Source organism: Sapajus apella, unplaced genomic scaffold (genome assembly GCF_009761245.1).
Source record: "Sapajus apella isolate SASKATOON/1434 unplaced genomic scaffold, GSC_monkey_1.0 scaffold27, whole genome shotgun sequence".
Classification (NCBI taxonomy): domain Eukaryota; kingdom Metazoa; phylum Chordata; class Mammalia; order Primates; family Cebidae; genus Sapajus; species Sapajus apella.
Window position 1 is genome coordinate 11,182,272 of NW_022436967.1, and position 20,809 is coordinate 11,203,080.

The window sequence follows — 20,809 nt, forward strand, 5'->3', positions numbered from 1 at the left end:
GATCTGCCTACCTTGGCCTCCCAAAGTGCTAGGATTACAGGTATGAGCCACGGCACCCGGACAAAACCTAAGAATTTTACATTATTGCTAAGGAAATAATTAAAACATCACAAACTTCTGTTATACTATTTAACAATTCTTTTTTAAATCACAGTACAACTGGCTATCAAGAGTTGGTTTCTAAAACCACAAGTAATTTATACTTTTCCATAGAGTCAAAGCATACTAATTTATATTGGTCATTCCAAATATTCTCTACAAACTTAATTCTTGTTTGCTTACCATAGGAAAACACTGTTTTACTATGCATCTTTTAAAATAACTTCTGAAATCATAGCTTTTTATTTTGAAAACAATCTTTGTCTAGCATTGCACATTTTAATGTAGATTAAAATTGGACTGAATCAGTCTGTCTACCCAAATCTGTATTAAAGAGAACACACTCTTTCATTAATGAATTCGGTAAATAACGACATTATAAGGCTAAATCACTTTTTAAATTATCTTTTAAGTTGAATAAGTGGGTAGAAAAAGTATATATATATTTGGATGTATTTAAGTTATTAAATGAAATGTTATATAATTACAAAAATTAGTGGTACTCTCTCACTAAAACACAAAGCTGAAAGTGACAATGGAAAATGTCAGGATATACTAGAATATACTAGAACATTTAGATGTATTAACAGAAAAGTTGTTCCCATATTTATTCCCAGGAAGTTTGAGGCATAGTTCCTAACCAAGGGAGTGGATGTTTTAACTCAAAAGCTCTAAAATCCCTACTTGTATTGTTATATATTTGCTTTCATTATCTTCATACTTTTCCTGAAATGAATCTATACATTCAAAATAAAAATAAAAAGCATGTTTTTAAAAATTGTATATCATCAACTATTGGATATAACAATTTCATTTTAAGACAATTAACAAAGTTTAACGATTAGAAGAGTCTAAAAATATATTGTTTATATGATTTTTTAATGCAAAAAAAGAGATTCCTCTCTTCAAAAGACTAAATAAAACTCCCTGCAAAATGCACTACTCTGTACTCTCCATTTAAGTGCAGGCTACATTGTAGAAACAAAAGTCTCTCGTAGAGAACTAGTTGTGAGAAATGACTATCCCTAAAGATATTATACTCTCAATTTTTACTACTTAATTGTTTCTAACAAAGATTTCGTTTTGGGAGAAAATGAGCCTTTTAAGATTTTAACCTAGGTCAATCTAGTTTACTGGCATTGAGGACATAAGGGCTCATATACTTGTGTTTATGCTTCTCTCTCTTGCAGGTTGAAACATCCCTTTCAGTCTGTTCCCATACTTAAATAGTTTCAGGTCTCTGGACAGAAATTAACAATGTGGACAAGTTGATGATGAAGCACAGATTAAGTCCTTGAAATACATCTTAAGTTTACTATCCCTTTTCCCATTTAATTTGTTTAAGAAGCACCAAATCTGGAGTCAAGGTTTCAAAAGGTAATGTAACAGCAAGAACTACAATTTAATCACATAACACTATGTAACATTCTATATTTTTGCCTGTTGATATGTAACATAGTTAAGTTTATTACAAACATTATTTCTTAAGACTTATTGTATAAGTGCTCCTTTTCAAGTATTACCACTTAATAGTGTTTATCTACAATGTAACATTAGCTAAATCAATGATAAATGTATATAATGCAATACACTGTGCCACTTCTCCCTACCCTATTAAGGTATATAATATTAACAAAATCAAGAAAAAAACAAGACAACTATTATAACTGAAACAAGACTATGAACATCACAGATGCATGTCTGAGTAGATAAACAGCATTTCCCCTTAACATGAAGGTCATTTTGTCAAAGAGACTCCTGTATCTTTAGGCTAGCATTGTTTTTAGCAGCAGCTAGTCTTCAGGACAAGATCAAAAATTTCAAGCGAAAAAGACAATGAATTACTCTGAGAAAACAACAATCCACATTACTAATAAAAGAAAACTGCTGGTGTCACCTTAACATAAAATTGGGTGCGCTCCCTTTCAACATGTGATTTAGTTCATTTATGTGATGACAGCAAAGCTTTGGAGTTCTGTGCTACATCAACGAGATGGACTAATTTTTTAAGAAACCTATTTAATACTTAAATTGTAACAATACAATAACTAGAAAAAAGTCAGTGCCTCCGGGGCTTTAACCCCCATCAATTTCCATTTGTTTTTCAAAATAAAGATGCAATTAAATCTATGCTTCTGCAGCAATAGTGCAATAAAGTATCCTTTCCTGAATAAAGGAATTGAGGTTTATCCCAGTAGAAGCTTTAAATAAGGTAGACTGTTGCCAACTATGTATTAATCCTACATGTTTGAAGTAACATGTATCTGGAAAGCTTAAATTGTCTTACAAATCTAATTCGGCTAAAGCTTCATATAAGCAGCAATGGAAATGAACAGAAGTGTACTCAATGTAAAACGCTTTTCAAAACTACTCCAAAAAAACAAATGACAAAAAGTAGTTAAGAACAACTGAACATCTGTTGTGTGTACCAGATGTAAAGGATGGACCCAGTGGTTACTTGCACTGTTTGAATTATGTGAAGGTAAAATTAAGACTTAGTCCACTTCCATCTCTCCAGAGGATTTAGTATGCTGTGAGCTGTCTTTTGTTGAATCTGACTTAGTTTCAGTTCCACTCTGTCCATCCATTGGGCCATTGTGTTCACTGTTAGTATTTGCTTTGTTTTCAGGAACTTCTACTTTTGGTTTGGGCTTGTAAATGATGGGGTTACAGAAATTATCCAGTTCCTAAAGACATGAAGAAATTGATCATATTAAAAAGATTACAGAACAAGTTACCATTAACTTTCTAACCACCATATTAACTTTCTAAATTTCCACTTAATTCCCCATTTCTGAATTTGTGTTAGCTCAGCTAGATAGCCAACTGTTTTCTTCAAATGCCTCATGAAAGATTTACCTTCTCTGTTAGTACATGTCTGTGGCAGTCAAAAATTACTGAATCAATTTTTTGTATTTAACCTTTCTAAAACCTGTTTCTTTACAATTTAAATACAGTTTACTTTGGTGGAAATAATTTTTAATTCTTTAAATTATGTCTAATGCTTTGCTATGAGAATTACATCAAATAACACCTATTTCATAAATTGAAAATTTTCAACATTTACATAAAAACAATTCTAATAAATGAAATCATACAAATACATACACAAGCAACTTTATTTTTTTTGAAAATAGCTGAGGAGCCTCTTCTGTTGAAGGAAAAAGTGCCATGAAAATAAATTGCCATTTAATAACTTAAATGAAACAATGCTCTATTTCCTTGCTTTTTACATGCAAATAGAAGAACAGTATACAAACACTTCTCAAATTTAAAAACCTCTGAGGATCAGTGTCACAAAGATTGAGGTAGGGATGGAAATACAGGGATTAACATCCTAGGGGGAATGTTTTCGTGGCAATTGCTCTTGCCACACTCTGCATCTCATCTCATTACGGGTAAAATATATATTATAGCTTCTTGGCAAAACTTTCTCAGAACAAATATTTTTATTATTTCATTATAAAAATAACTTGCACTAAAAAAAAGAAAAAAAATCACATACCCCAAAACATACTGAATGGTATTTTAAAAGTTCCCTGAAATTCCATCTCCTACAAATTAACAAGATTAACCTTTTGGTGGATATCTTTCTAGATGTATGTTCAGGCATACACATATAGTTAAACAAATCTATGAGTACACATATTTAAACAGATATATGTAAAATGCTATATTTAATGGCTACATACTGTCGTATGATGCATCAATTTATTGATCTAGTTTCCTATTGATAGGTATTTAGATTGCTTTTTTTTTTCCCCTGCAGATAGACAGGGTCTTGCTTTGTTGCTGGAGTGCAATGGCACGACTGCAGCTCACTGCTGCCTCAAATTCCTGAGCTTAAGGGATTGTCCTGCTTCAGCCTCCTGAGTAGCTAGGACTACAGATATGCACTACCATGCCCAGCTAATTTTTGTACTTTTTGTATAGACAGGGTTTTGCCATGTTGCTCAGGCTCAAACTCCTGGGTTCAAGCAAGCTGCCTGCTTCGGCCCCCACAAAGAGCTGGGATTACAGACATAAGCCAACAGGCCTGGCCAACATTTTCATTAGCACTGTTTTTTAAATTGAAAACTTTATCTCAGAATAAGATTTTACCATGGAAGTTTATACATTTCAAATTAAGTCAAAGACAGACTTATCCTGAAAAATTTTGTAATGAAGACTTGGAGGTCTCATCCAACCTGTAAGTCTGAAATATTTAACAATCAGAAGTTGTCACATTGCTTTATTTCATTGTATATTACTCTTGAAGTTTAAAAACCAGCCCTGTATGACAAAGAACAGAGATGATACCTCATCCCTAATATCCTAAATTTTTTTAAACAAAATGAAAAATTAGCCTTAAATTTCTGTTCTGTTAAGTTCTTCTGCAAGTTGATTATTTGCCAAAGCATGGCTCTCATTAAAAACTTAATCCTTGAAACCAATTTTAGGCAATTTCGTAAACTTCTTACCTTTGACTTTGCAACTATTTCTGAAACTTTTACCACAGGATCTTGAGTGAGACTTAGTTTGTTCTGTGCATTCATCTTACTGTTCAGCCAACTCATGGCCTCATTGATGTATTTTTCAACCTTTTCCATTTCAGCAGGATCCAAATGATCATATCTTTCATCCTATTTTTAAAAAAAGCATTCACTTACTGTAATGATTTTTTAGCTAGCACTGGTTTATTAGTAATTTCTACTTAAAAAATTTAGACTCTTATCGACTGTATACCTCAAAGGTACTCATCTGAAGAAACCACATAAAAATAACACAGAACTGAAGAAAATGAGATAAAAGATAAAATCAGTGTGAGTTTTTTTTAAAAAAAAGGCTCTCTGAAGAAATCAGGTTTGGGGAAGAATGACTACAAAGGAATATTCAGGTAGAAAGCACTTAGCCAAGAAAGAGGTTGCAATGAAATGAAATTTATAAAGGAGAAATAAAGTGAACAAGGCATATAACAAACTAGACACAAAATTATGAATATACAACAGAAAAGTATGCTAAATTCTTTTTTTTTTTTCTTTTTTGAGACGTAGTTTCGCTCTTGTTATCCAGGCTGGAGTGCAATGGCGCGATCTCGGCTCACCGCAACCTCCGCCTCCTGGGTTCAGGCAATTCTCCTGCCTCAGCCTCCTGAGTCGCTGGGATTACAGGCACGCGCCACCATGCCCAGCTAATATTTTGTATTTTTAGTAGAGACGGGGTTTCACCATGTTGGCCAGGATGGTCTCGATCTCTTGACCTCGTGATCCACCCACCTCGGCCTCCCACAGTGCTGGGATTACAGGCTTGAGCCACCGCGCCCGGCCAGTATGCTAAATTCTTGATTAGAAAAATGACAAAATTCTTTCTGAAAAAGAGGTACTGCAGCTGTCACATGTAATAGACAACTAAGCAGTCGTGGTTTAGATTAGTAGTGATAGAAAGAAATGGCAATGTAACATACAGAAAGAGGATCTCCTGATGGATTACAGATTAGACACAGAAGAGAGAGAATTTAAGAATATTCCAAAGTCAAAGATGCGGGAGGATGGTGATGCCCTTTTTAAAACTGTGTGTGTGTGTGTGTATGTGTGTGTGTGTGTGTGTGAACAAAAAAACCCCCAAACAAAAAAAACTATAAAGCTTCCTCAGATACCCAAGTCCACTTTCTGCTTGTATGATTACAAATTATGCATCCATCAACTGACTCAGTTTCTAGGTTGCCACATTTTCTTGAATTTCTTCCTATGTCATGGATCACTTCTTAAGATTCTTTGCCAGTTCATCCTCATTCGTCTGTCTACCCACATACTTTAAAAAAATCTCTAGCCTGAACCTCTTCCCTTAACTCTCAGCTCTGTATCCAACTTTGACTTTTCTATTTGTAAAGTTTGAAATGCTTATGTTTCAAACACCTGATTATGTCCCCACCTGCTCTTCCCAGTTTTCCTCATCTCAGCAAATGGAAGCCTCATTCTTTCAGCTCAAAATCCTTGGAGTCATTTTCAACTTTTTCAGATATATTTACATCAAATCTATCAGGAAATATTAAAAGCTTCTACCTTCAAAATAAATGCAAAAATCTAACCACTTCTTGGCTTCCCAACCCTACCATCTGGAGTCAATCCTCCATCATTTCTTGCTTGTATTATTCTAATAATGTCTTAATCCATCTCTCTGCCTCCAGATCCTTAAAAAACAAAAAACAACAACAACAAAAAACCAAATGTTACTACTCCTGTGCTCAAAAACCTCCAACAACTTTCCATCTTAGAGTAAAACCCAAACTTTTACGAGGGCCAACTAGGCCCATTTATGATCTGGCAGCTGCTACCCCTACCCCTATTGTTTTCAACCACATTGACCTTGCTGTTCCTCTAACATGTTCTCCTCTTGGTGTTTTGCAATTGCTATTCTCTTTGTCTATAGCATTTCCCTTCCAGTTATCACACATCTTTGAGTTTTCACTTCTTCATTTCTCTCCTAACATGTCTATCATCTTATTAGTATGCCCTTCTGGCAGACCTCTTCCACCTCTGGCAGTCCTTTACTTTTTCTAAAGCTTCTATCTGACATACTTTACGGTAATTTATTGTCCACCTTTCACTATTGAAGCATATTAAAAACAGGTTGACACTATAGTTGAGTCATCTAGAAAATAGCCTAGCACATAATAAAAACTCAAATGTTTGAGCAGAAGTGAAGTCTTGCCTTGCATGGAATAATACCTTAAACCTGCATACTGAAGAAGATAGCTAAAGACTGGGGAACACTGTGCCACTAGTAATTATACCAGATTTAAAATATTCCTGGTGTTTCCATAGAGCTACTCCTCCTTCTTACTTTTTCATTATCCTTACATTCCATCTGTGCCTATAAGAACAATCTGAACACTGATTTTAGCAGATATATTTATAATCAATATCTGAATTTGTCCTTTAGGTTTGCTGGACTGCAGTTTCTGTTTCACAAAACTTAAAAATCTATTTCTAAAATAAGTAACCCTTTTCCATTATGTGTAGTGAAAAGCAATACGGTTGCTGAGAATTTGTATATTGATGGTTAGGTTTGAATGTTGATTTCATCATTAACTACTTGGATAAACTTCAAGAAATGGCTTAAGCATTTCAGTTTTCTCAGATGTAAAATAAAGATAATAGCATTAACTTTGTATAGGATATATCCTGGTGAGACAGTCTACATGAAGTACTTAAAATTCATGACATGCTTGATAAATGTAAGCTATTTTGACATGCTTGAGTATTTCTGGTGCTGGTCTCTCCTGCCTACTAATGAACGTTTAACATCATAGACAAAAACGGGATTACAGTGAATATCTGCTTAGAGTAGGGATCAAAAAACTTGTCCCATCGGCCAAATTCAACCACTGCTTATGATTTTTTACATAAAGTTTTAGGGAACACAGCCATGCCCATTAGTTTGCATATTCTCTATGGTACTTTTGTGCTACAATGGCAGATATGAATGGCTGAAGCCTAAAATATTGTTTTGTCTTAAAAAGTCTGCTAACTCCTGATTTAGAGGAAACAAAACAGTAAACATTTTCTCAAATTTGACTGTTATATCTAAATGGAGATATGAGGCTTAAAGTCAGTGGGAAGATTAAGGTTATATATATTTGGAAATGTATATAAAAGAATAAAGTGTACAGGAGATTATGGATGCCTAATGGACTGGAAGACAAAAGCAGCTAAAAGAAAAATAAGCCAAGAAACAAAGGCTAGCAGAGTGTGGTCTCAAAGAGGTGCTTAATAAAAAAAGGTCAAAGAGGATCTCTTTTTCACTACATGAAAAACATAAAAATGAAATTTCTATGAAGATCACAATAAATTTGGTCACCGCATTATTTTATAATGTAGTTTCAGGAAATTCTAAAAGATGAAAGCCAAACACCTTCACTGTATTTCAAATGTATCAGAATCCTTAAGTGAAATTCTTCAATAAAAAAAAAGCTTTAAATTTAGTACGCAAAGTCTCTCAAATTTGATAGCTACAACTGCTATATATAGCTTTGTAGCTGAGAACTTTTAGATTTACCCCATTCTATGTACCATCCAAATGCCATCATCACCAACTGGTTTTATGAATTCAATACCTTGTTTCTATACGCTTCTATCACTTTCATGACAAGTTGAATCTTTTTTCCCAAGTCATTTAAGGCTTTTGGTCTCTCTTCATGCTCCATGTACTTCATTTGAATAGGCTGGCCATATTTCTGTTAACGTAAGAAATTTTTAAAAGAAGAACAATTATTATTTGAGTTTTAACAGAAAACTTTTATTGGGCCCTTGCAGAATGATAAATAGGAAGAAAAGATGGCCAGATAAAACATATCCCCTCTTATTTTCCTATATGGAAGCGAGTTCCAGTAGCTACTTTCTCGATCCTACATAAAGATGCCTTCCTCACACCTTATCTCTTTTCCTCACTCATTAAGATTACTTCTTAGCTTCTCAAATCCAAAGTCTCAATCAAAACTTTAATACCTTAGAAGCTGGTTGTTATAACCTTATAGAACTATTAAAATAAGAAAACCGTAAAAACTATACTGCATGCAGAATTTGCAGATTTGAAACTTGGTTTCAAATACTCAAAATCATAATATAACCCTCTATGTACAACATAATTACTGGGACTGATAATTACTAAATTTTATTTATATTTAATCAGTAAAATGTGTACTGTAGTATATGCAGCTTTTTCCCCCTATATGTCTTGGATTAATGAGTTTCTAAATGTTAAAACAGACTCTAGTTTTGGGAAGGGGAGTATATTAGAAGGATAAAATAACTATTTTCTTTTAAATTCTTTATATACTGAAACAAAAATCAGATATTAGAAAAATTTTAAATTTACAGAAGAGTTAAAAGGAAATTATACAGATAGCAAGCACCAGACACTTCTCCATGCTTTCCTCTAACGTTAGCATTTTAGGGTACATTTGTCAAAACTATCATACTTTTTATAGATTAAATCTTTTTGAAAGGGAAGCAAGCACTGAATTTTCTTTTTATATCAAGACAGGGTCCTACTCTGTCACCTAGGCTGGAGTGCAGTGGTGTGATCATAGCTTACTGCCGCCTCAAACTCCTGGGCTCAAGTGATCCTCCTGCCTCAGCCCCCAACCTGGAACTACAGGCCCATACCAGTGTGCCTGGCTAATTTATTTTTTTTAGAGATAGGGTCTTGCTTTGTTGCTCAGGCTGGTCTTGAACTCCTGGCTTCAAGTGATTTCTCCTGCCTCGGCCTCTCAAAGTGCTGACATTACAGGTGTGATTCACTGCTCCCAGCCACCATTTAAAATTTTTAAATGCCATCTCAAAAGTAGAAAAAGTAAAACTTGTGAAAACTTCTGTAACTTTTTTTTCTATGGCTACTTATATATTTGAAGCAGAAGAATCCATGATAGGAACTGCTGGGATTTTCAGTTCTTTCTACTGGCCTCAGCTGCTTGGCTTGTGTTTCTTTTAGGGAGATAGGGATTAAAAACCACCAAGAAGATATGGTAAACCCTACTTTTGCTATCATAAACCTAGGTTTTCTAGTTGTTTTTTAATTATTTCCTTTGGAAGTAATTTGTTGGGATGAAGGTAATTTTTTGCACAATACTAACTTCTTTTAAGTTGAGTAACTTCTTTTGCATACCTTCCCCCACCTCATGCCTGTCCCAAATTGTAAAGGGCCATCTTTTCTCATATTCTAAAAATTCTTGTTAATGTCATCATTTAGCATCTATGTAATCCCGTGCTACTCAAAGAATGGTTCAGGGACCAGCAGCATCAGCATCACTTGGAAGCTCGTTAAAAGTGGGCCCACCTTGTATCTATTGCATTTCAATAAGCACCCAGGTAATTCATATGCACATTAAAGAACTGCCATGATCTATACTAAGAAGGAATGACTGAAAATTTCCTTCATCCTTCCCATAGAAACTTAATCTTTTAAGTTATTTTTTCCAGATTTGGTAGCAAGTATGGAGAAAGGAGTCAATAGTGGTCTTTCCCTAAAATAACACCCTTGACCTAAATAAGATTTTGTGGCTCAATTTCCTTATTTGTGAAAGGACATTCAAATTCAAGAGAAGTGGCACTATTTTTTAAGTTCTTGGCTGGTCAGGTGTCCCCATGAGTTACACTATGAAAATAAAACAACCGGCCAATGTGGTATTTATTACTCCCCAACATGAGACAGTTTAGAGTGAGGGAAAAGGGAAAGAGGGTGACTCCTTTAATGGATAAGAAAGGGTCAAGATGATATACTTATCACTTCTTAAAGACATGCTAGTAATATATAGCTTGTGCAAATGTAACACTCGGATCATCCGATCAACATTAATATTTGAGTATCATGATAGACTAAATGACTACACATTACCTGATTTCAATTATGTAGTACTGCTCACCTCTCAAAATGCTTTTAAAATTAGAACATTTCCTCTTATACATTTCTGATTTAGAAATTTTTCACATACTTACTAAAAACATACAGATCCAGTAATCTCATTAACTGGGTATATATCCAAAGAAAATAAAATCAGTATGCCAAAAGGATATCTGCACTCCATGTTCACTGCAGTGTTATTCACAATAGCCAAAATACAGAATCAATAAAAATACTGAACCAATTTAAGTGTCCATCAATGAAATGATGGATAATGAAAATGTAGTATGCATATACAATGGAATACTATTCAGCCTTAAAATGAAGTAAATCCTGTCATTTGAGACAACTTAGATGAATCTGAAGGACATTATGCTAACTGAAATACGTCAGGCACAAAAGGAGAAATACTGCATGATCTCAAAGATTGAATCTATAAAAGGTAAACTCATAGAAGCAGATAGTAGGATTGGTGGTTACCAGGGGATGGTATGATGGAGAGCTACTGGTCAAAGGACACAAAATTTCAGTTAGACAAGTAGAAAATGTCCAAGAGATCTATTGTACATCATGGTAACCAGAGTTACCATATATACCTAACAGTATGCTGTATATCTGAAAACTGCTTGAGAGAGTAGATTTTATGTGTTCTCCCTCCCAAAGCAAGAAAAGTATATGAGATAATGCATTTGTTAAATAGCTTGACTTAGCCATTCCACAATGTGTGCATAATCAAAACATCATGTCATACACCATAAATATATACAATTTCCCTGCAATTAAAAAATTAATAGAACATACACAGTACTCTTACACCTTAATTTTTAGAAAAAAAAAAGTGATTTATACTAACATGGACTTAAAAAAATGTACCTTTAGTTCTTGAAGCTTATCCACATAAACTTGTTTAGGTTGGTCCTCTCCTTCTTCATAAAGCCAATTTTCTGTGTCTTCCAACATTGCAGACAGTTTATTCAAGTCCTAGTAATACATTTGAAAGACACCAATTAAAAATGCTTTCCTTAGAAATAGAAGTCATCATTGGGCCCAGTGCAGTGCCTCATGTCTGTAATCCCAACAGTTTGAAAGGCCCAGGTTGGAGGATTACTTGAGCCCAGAAGTTAAGAAACCAGCCTGGGCAACATGGCAAAATCACATTTCTACAACAAATTAAAAAATTAGTCAGGCATGATGGCATGTGCCTATATTCCCATCTACTTGTGAGGGTGAGGTGAGACAGGATTGCTTGAGCCCGGGAAGTAGAGGTTGCAGTGAGCTGAAACCGAGCCACTGCACTCCAGCCTGGGGCAACATAGCCAGATGCTGTCTCAAATAAATAATAATAATTAAAAATCAGGGAAGGATGGGATGTTTTTCAATTATAAAACATCAAATTTCAAAATTTTCTAACTTCTTATTAAAAAATGTGTTTTTCGCTATACTGCTGCAACTTATAAACTAAGAACCTTCCCCATGTGGGCCCCAAGACTGGCAACAATAACAAAATATGGTATATTTATTTACATAATTTATACTAGCATTCTCAAGTAAACATGTAAACAGTTCTCACAAAAAATTACAGAATTCAGACTTACTTCTGGAGTAATGAATTTTTCATAGACAGTGCCCAGCCTGTCTCTAAAATCATACACATATTCTTCAACAGCATTCTTAGCATCATTTCTTTCTTTCTCTAACTTATCTTGCATAATCATCTTCCCCTATTCAAAAAGCCTCAGATTAGTTGACATAGGAACACGCATTAGGGAAATAACAAATCAAAACCACAGTAAGATACCATGTCACACTCACTAGGATGATTATAATAAAAAAAGTATTCATGAGGATGTGGAGAAAGTGAAACGCTTGTACACTGCTGGTAGGCATGTTTTAAAATGCTACAGCCACTATGGAAAACCTTTTGGCTATCCTTCAAAGTGATAAGCACAGAATTTTAATTTCACTCCTAGATATAAACATGAAGAAATTGACAGCAGGGACTTGAACAGATATTTGTATGTCAACGTTCACTGCAGCATTACTTACAAGAGCCAAAAAGTTAAAACAACCTAAGTGTGCACTAATAGATGAATAAAAAAATAAACACAATGTTGTATTTTATTTAGCTATAAGAAGAAATGAAGTAATGATACATTAAAGTCGCTATGCCAAGTAAAATAAGCCAGATACAAAAGGACAGTCATTGTATAATCCTACTTAACATGATTCTAATCTACTGAAAACTAGGCAATTCATAAAGACAAACTAGGAGACTGGAAGAAGGGAGGAAGGTAAGTTATTATAGAGTTTATGTTTGGGGTGATGGAATTGTTTTGAAAATAAGATAGTGGTGATGGATGCACAATACTGTGAATATAATTAAAGCTATGGAATTAAACACTTAAAAATATTTACAATAGCAAATTTCATGTAAAAAATTAATGTAGTATACTGAAAGCATTGAGTTGTATACTTTAAATGGGTTAATTATGATATGTAAATGTATCTCAACAAAGCTGTTAAAAAACAAAAACAAAACATAGCCTACTGTCATTTTACATACTTGGCTTAAAATCCTAGGTTCCCTATTTACTAGCTTGAGATAGCAGGAAAATAATCTAAACATAAGTTTTCTTATCCTAAAACAGAGAGCATAATTCCATCTAACTCCCAGGGCTGCTAATAAGGTTGAAAGAATTCATACAAAATATTTAGTTCTATGCTTGACACATAACCAGTACTGAATAAAAGCACTGGAGGGGGTATTCTCTGATCCTTGGTGATTTAGTCTGCTTATGTCTCAGTTTCCTCACCTGTAAAATGTAGTTCTCTAACAGAACCTACACTTCAGTAGGTTCTGTTACACTTATTTGAGGGTAAAAATATGATATAACAGTATTTACAGATGTTAGTTTACGATGATCAAAAGCAAAGAAATAACCTAAAGATTATAATACTTGAGCAAAATTTTCACTTTAATAAAAACACATGTAAACTTAAGAATCCCTTTATAAACTACAATGCATTCACATTTGTGAATTGAAAATAATGAGACATTCAAAAGTTAAGAAAAAGTCTCATTTTATATACAAAATTTGCCATAACTGTGCTTCCCTACAATTCATTCCTTTGGGAAAATTTTTCTCAAGACATACAAATTCTGAATTATTCAGAATCTCCAGGAATGCCTGCTTCACATAAAATGCAGCCTTTAACAATTATAATGAATAGATGATATAGATAGGTACTACAAAAGCAACTATTGTAAAGTCAAAATCTCTTGATACAATAAACATACAGCAAATGGTAGGCTATGAGACACTTCAAAGAAGACTGACTTTTAATGCCAGCCAAATGTGTAAAAATTAGGAACTACCACTTAAATGTAAACTTAAAAAATATAAATTACTTCTTATGCAACTACTGGTAAAAAAAAACAAAACTTGTTTCATCCAGATACTGTAACTTAAACATGTAAACAGAAAAGAACATGTAAGAAAACGTCAAGAATGACACAGATTTAAAAAAAAATACTTAATGGATGTGAGAAAACATTTTGAATAGAGATATAATCTTTAAGGACAACACAGGAGAAAAAGGGAACAGCCAGTATTTCCCCATATGTTGTCTGCTGGATGTTACTGTTAAAGAGAGAATAAAAGGAATACTCAGTTTCAGAAAAGTCTTTTCCTAGGGGAGGCAATACATATTTTTCATACAACTAAGATGAAAGCTACATAGTACATATGGCATTAATACAGCTCAGTATTTTGTAAGAAATAAGGTAGTTCAGTAATCTACTTAATATAATTCCTTAGGAGTTATAAACTAGTTCCCTAAATTTTAGAGATAATCATTGATTTCCACAAAATTTCAGAATAAATTACCACCTATTTCAACACAAACTCAGATTTACATACCTCATTTTCAATGTAGCTGTTGAGAAGATCTTGGCCCAGTTGTCTACATAGGCTACTCTGGATGGGTAGATCAATACTCTTGACTTTTCCTTTTTTAAGTGTCTGATTTAATCGGTCTTGTTTGTCTGAGATAGCTGACTGCAAATCCAAAAGAGAAGTAAAAATTTCTAAAATTAGCTTAAAAACAGATTTAAGAGGTAAAACAAAGTAAAATCAAAACTATTACAATCGGATGTATTTATTTTAAAGTACTACCTTAAGACTGATGGGAATTTTGTAGTCTGTACGTTAAATCCTAGTTTCTATATTAAAAATCTTATGTTGGAAATGCAAAGCAAAACTAAAATGAGTAGTTCCTTCTCGCCCACTATGGTGGATATAACAAAAATATAGAAAATAATAAATGTCGGTGAAGATGTGGGAAAGCTGCAACCCCTCATACATTGGTTGCAGGATTGTAAAATGTTACAATGGAAAACAGTTACGAAGTTTCTCAAAATGTTAAACAAAGATGACAATGTTAACAAACAATGTTAATAAAAATGTTAAACAATTATGACCCAGCAATTCCATTCCTAGGTATTATGCCCAAGAAAAATGAAAATACACATTCCCACAAAAACTTGTATATGATTGTTCATAACAGCATTATTCATAATAGGGAAAAAGTGAAAATAACCCAAATGTCTATCAACTGATAGATGGATAAATAAAATGTGGTATGTATTCATACGATGCAATATTATTTGGCCGTAAAAAGGAATACTGATATATCCTACAATCTGGATGAATCTTGAAAACATTATGCTTAGTGAAAGAAGCCAGTCACAAATAACCACATACTGTATAACTGTACTTGTATAAAATGTTCAGAAAAGGCAAATCTATTGCCTAATCCCTGTGGCTGGCAGGGAGAGGGTTGAAGGGAAATGGGATGTCACTGCTAATAGACACCAGGCTTCTATCTGAGATGACGAAAATGTTCTAAAATTGTGATGATGGTTGCACAACTGAATATACTAAAAACTATAAACCTAACGGGATGAATTGAATGATCAGTAAACTATCTCAATAAAGCTGTTCGGCGATCAAAATTTTAGAAAAAAAGTTTCCAGGTTTTAAATAACTTTAGAATCTAAGATTTAAAACTAAATAATCTCTGAGAAATAAATCTATTCAGCTAACCTGCATAGATTAAATTCTGTGCAGGTTAGAAAAATCTGTTCAGGATGATGGCTTAGAGTTATGACCACATTCATCTCAGTGACTGGGACAGGGTCTCTCCCTCTGTTCTACTGGCAATCACTGTCTTAGAAAAATAATTACTCTCAATAAAGCATTTACCCTTTAACATTTTAATTTTGAAAGTATCAATTTTTATACATATTTTACGATATGCAATAAAATAATTGGTTAAGTGGTTAATTCTGAGATACAGAATTAAGTGGTTAATTCTGAGATACAGAGTACAGCTAATGTAAGTTTTCCTCATATAGCTTGTCCCATCTATTTTTCTGAAATGATTTTTTCACTTAAAATTTTAACTTATGTATTCATACTTCAGAAATACAATGCAGTTATTGGTGAAACATGACAAATAATGAATTAAGGTAAAGAATTTAGGCCATTTTACTGTTGGGTTCTTTGATCAAATTTCTTTTTTTTTCTTTTTTTAACTTTTAAGTTCAAGGGCATATGTGCAGTATAGGTAAACTGCATGTCACAGGAGTTTGTTGTACAAATTATTTCATCACCCAGATATTAAGCCTAGTACCCATTAAGGGGAAGGATGCTCTCTCTCCCTTCCACCCTCCACTCTCCAGCAGGCCTCACTGTTTGTGTCCATGTGCTCTCATGAGTTGAGAAAAACTGTTAATGAAAAATATATATTTTTTTCTACTAAAAAAGGTAATTTTGCTTATGTTATTAGAGTTCATTTTTAAAAAGCACAACTCTTAACAAATCATTAAAGTATATTTATTCTAGCTATCAGCTTTCTATACTTTTTTTTTACAATTCTGAGATCAAAACTATCAAGTGCATTAAAAGAAAGCATTATAAAATATGACAATTCAAAATATCAATTTCAAAAAGACACTAAAGCAAAAGTAAACCAAACCTTTGTTTTGGCTCCTGTATGATCAATTTCCTCTTCTGGGGTGTGTTCAGCATGACATTTTTGATGCCCTCCTTCTTCTTGGTCAACCTGCATTTTATCCTAGAAAGAATACATAATTGACAATATATGCAGTGTCTTTTTTCTTGTTTTAAAAATGTAAACCGCATCTTAGAGTTCAAGCCTGTTTTGAAATGTAAAATGTAGAAACAGTTAAGTAGAAGCTCATTTTTCAAATGAGAATTGCTACAAATAAACAGATTAACAGTTAAGTAAAGTAAAATGATCTATTTGATGCTATGAGATAAATCTTGTTTGATTTATGGCAAAACAATTGAAAAATACATGGAAAATTGTTCTCAAGTCAAATTTACAAATCAAGATTTCCAAAAGCTTACAAAAACAAAGAAAGAGAACATTCAAGGGTTGGGGGCTAAGGGAGGGACAGCATTAGGAGAAATATCTAATTTAGATGATGGGTTGATGGGTGCAGCAAACCACCATGGCACGTACATACCTATACCTATGTAACAAACCTACACATTGTGCACACGTATCCCAGAACTTAAATAAAAACATAAAGAACATTCAACCTGACATAAAAAAAGTTTATAACACGAGAAAATAAAATGAAAAAGATAAAAATAAAATGAAAAAGATACAAAATTTATGAATTACACAAATACAATACTATATCTTTAATTGTAAAATGTAAAATAATTAGAAACACCCACTTTGAGTTTTGATATAAATTCATCAAAACTCAAAGTGGGTGTTTCTAAATTATTAAAAGGTATATTTTAAGATTTTATGTCTAAAAACCAAACTTTCTACCAATAAAATCTCGAAAATGAACTCTCCACTTGGCAAATAATCCTATGTGTGTAATAGATTTTTTTGGTCACCTTCTTAATCCTATCTGTCACCATCCTCCTGAAGAAAGCCTGAAATGAAGGAATCAGCATAATTTAGGTCTCTGACTACATCTAGAACTGAGCAAATCTGTAATAACCAGAGAGCTATTTTGATTAAAAGCTTATTTCTGACAAAGAGGAGAGAATTTTTTTTTTAGTTAAAAGGCCAATTTTCTTTGAGAGAGCGAAGTGGGTAGATTATGAGGTCAAGAGTTCAAGACCAGGCTGACCAACATGGTGAAACCCAATCTCTACTAAAAACACAAAAATGAGCCAGGTGTGGTGGTGCGCACCTGTAATCCCAGCTACTCATGAGGCTGAGGCAAGAGAATTGCTTGACCCCAGGAGACGGAGGTTGCAGTGAGCTGAGACCGTGCCACTGCACTCTAGCCTGGGCAACACAGCGAGACTCTGTTTCAAACAAATGAACAAAAAAAAGTCAATTATTTCTGTTATTTCAACTCCCCTCCTTCCAACTCTCTTCCCCACCTTACAACCTCCCCAACCCTGTTGATAGGTAAGAGGTGAAAAAAGTGATAAAATGTTGAGTTATTTACTAATGTTTGTATTACTTCAAAAAAAAAATGCTGCCAATTAAATGGCTGCAATGCCTTATCACTTATAATTTTTACATTTATTGAAAGAGCTCTTCCATTTATATTTATATCTCTTTTAGAGAGAAAAGAAAAATAAACCAGATGAAGTACATATTTCTAAAATTTCTTCACATTCAGAATCTAACTCTAATGAATCACTTAATCCAGTTGTTAATGTATTTTCTACACAATATCATTCTATGTGTCATCAGGAGTGCAAATGACTCAGCATTTGTTTAAAAGTTGCTCTAATTTGGTCTCTAGTGTTTCTTGTAAGCCATTAATACCTATTCTACAAGACTTATGATTGTATCTTAATCACAACCTGTTTTCAAACAACTAGGACTCACATTCCTTCCTTAAAAGGCTTGTTCACTAAAATGTCAAGAGGTTGCCAACTACATAGTCAAGCCACCAGGAATAACAACGGAATTCACAGGTGCACAGGTAATGAGAAGTATCTCATGACTACTGCCATGGCCAACAGCAAATATGTTATCAAGACTCATCTCATTAAAATATATTTAAAAGTGGAAAATTATACATCTTAAAATATACATAAAATGGTAAAAATTTGTTAATACTTTAAAATGATTTAAAAACATTTACAGATTATCAATAGTGGGATAATTAATGGAAGTGCCTCTAGACTCTAGCTTCCCTGATGGATTTTAAACTCCATAAGAGTTGAAACCATCCTTCTGTTTGCTGCTATGGCCAAGCACACATTTTAGGTACTCATAGTTACTTGTTAAATAAACATAAACCACTTAAACAAATCTAGATATTATTTTGAACTGTAAGGTTTTATCTGATTTGTTTCTTGATTTATTCTCTCAATTTCATTTTTTTCCTGCTATTCTCCCATTCTCCACACCTATATCCTATACACAAATCACTCTTCCATTTGTAACACACACACAAGTCTTCCTGTCTCAGTGCCTTTGTATTTGTTATTCACTCTGCCTGGACAACTACCTACCTACTCCTCACATGCAAACTGCCTTTTGCATCTTTCAGACTAGCTTACCTGTTCCTTCCTAAGTGGTTTCCTCATCACTATCACATGGTTTCTACTATGCATCCCCATTAATTTACTTTAAATTTATATGCTATCTTTTTGCTTCTTGCCTGTCCTTTCCCACTTGACTGTAAGTTACAGAAGGATGGCAACCTTTTCAATCTTGTTTATCACTGTATCCCTAGTACATAGAAGAGTCCTGGCTACATATAAGCAATCAAATATTTTGAATTAAAAAATAAACATAGGTAGATAAAAAGATAAAGAACCCAAATGGTCAACAACTGGGAAATAAACTGTGGTACATTAGTAAGATGAATAGCATATAGTTTCTTTGATCCCTGTTTTGTGATATAGTTTAAGATGTGATAATTTTTCTTTTTTTTTGCAGATATGCTGTCCAGGCTGGACTCAAACTCTGGCCTCAGCATCCTGAGTAGCTGAAACTATAGGCACAAACCAAAGTACCTGGAGCTTGATGTAGTAATTCCTTAATATGCCTCTGTATTAAATTACACCCACAAAAGAGGTGTCAATTTTCTCACACATCATTACACTGACGTCAGCAAACTCTATTGTGATTTTTCTGGAAAATCAATGCTCTTTTAATTTTGAATTAGAAAATAACACATATAAATTGACCCTCATAGGAAAAAAAAAAAAAGGCTTCTGCTGATGTTCACTGGTTTATGTCTGAGCCTCTTTACCTACCTCGGAATCAGCAACACCATCAGCTACAACAGAGTAAAAATAAGAACTTTTTATCGTATTATTCCCTACCCCTTGAAATTTAAACAATTAGCTTCCAGAGTCTTTGAATTAGTTCACTTTTTTGAGGGGAAGAGGAGACTACTTTATAATGGTATTTAAGTCTTTAAACTTCCAAATACAGAACTAAAGAGAAAAATCCTAGAGAGAACAATTAAGAAAGTGCACAGGCCAGGAACCGTGGCTTAAGCCTGTAATCCCAGCACTTTGGGAGGCTGAGGCAGGCAGGATCACAAGGTCAGGAGTTTGAGACCAGCCTGACCAAGATGGTGAAACCCCATCTCTACTAAAAATACAAAAATTAGGTGGGTGTGGTGGTGTGTGCCTGTAATCCCAGCTACTCAGGAGGCTGAGGTAGGAGAATCGCTTGAACCTGGCAGGCAGATATTGCAGTGAGCTGAGATTGGGCCACTGCACTCCAGCCTGGACAACACTCCATCTCAGAAAAGATAAGTGCACAGAGTATTTTCAACACAAGGTATTCAGCATCATTACTTTTGTTAGCAAGGAAAAGGACATAAACTACCATTTTTTCAATACTTATTATATAGCTGTGATAGCGATTTAAAAGATAATATATACATGAATGTGCTCACCAACAATGCCAAGTATATGATCCATAATGTTAGCATGTTAGCTACCTTTTTCTTTTGATTATATACATTGTAAAAGAAATATTAAGGAACATACCACCTATCTAGAAATTCCTTATATGGGAACTTCAACTGCCTGCAAATGTTCTAGAGCAAGCAAAAAACTATCATAAGCAGCTAAGTCTCTGAGTAACCAAAGCAGGTGTCATAAATCTGTGCACTTTATTCACAGGTGAACCCAATAAGTTCATATCCAGAAATCATCCTTTAAAGTTTGGTTAATTGAATTTCCAGCTGACAAACAAAAGCAGAAAATAAGAAATGCAAGGGGAAGTACAACATGGGTGCCACATTATTCTTGTTGTATTTTCAGTTCCCAGGATTCACTAATATTATATAAAG

General features: G+C 33.8%; 1 protein-coding gene across 1 annotated transcript in view; it reads right to left on the minus strand.

The window, feature by feature from the left end:
• Window positions 1-1,405: 1,405 nt before the first annotated feature.
• The window catches only part of HSPA4L (heat shock protein family A (Hsp70) member 4 like), a 56,418-nt gene continuing 37,014 nt past the window's right edge, over window positions 1,406-20,809 (minus strand). The window contains exons 13-19 of the mRNA XM_032292338.1: window positions 16,519-16,617; window positions 14,400-14,537; window positions 12,075-12,200; window positions 11,353-11,460; window positions 8,195-8,314; window positions 4,560-4,721; window positions 1,406-2,786 (exon numbers count right to left, since the gene is read on the minus strand). Of these exons, the coding sequence (XP_032148229.1) occupies window positions 2,595-2,786; window positions 4,560-4,721; window positions 8,195-8,314; window positions 11,353-11,460; window positions 12,075-12,200; window positions 14,400-14,537; window positions 16,519-16,617 (945 nt within the window). The 3' untranslated portion in view covers window positions 1,406-2,594. The remainder of the gene's footprint in view (window positions 2,787-4,559; window positions 4,722-8,194; window positions 8,315-11,352; window positions 11,461-12,074; window positions 12,201-14,399; window positions 14,538-16,518; window positions 16,618-20,809) is intronic.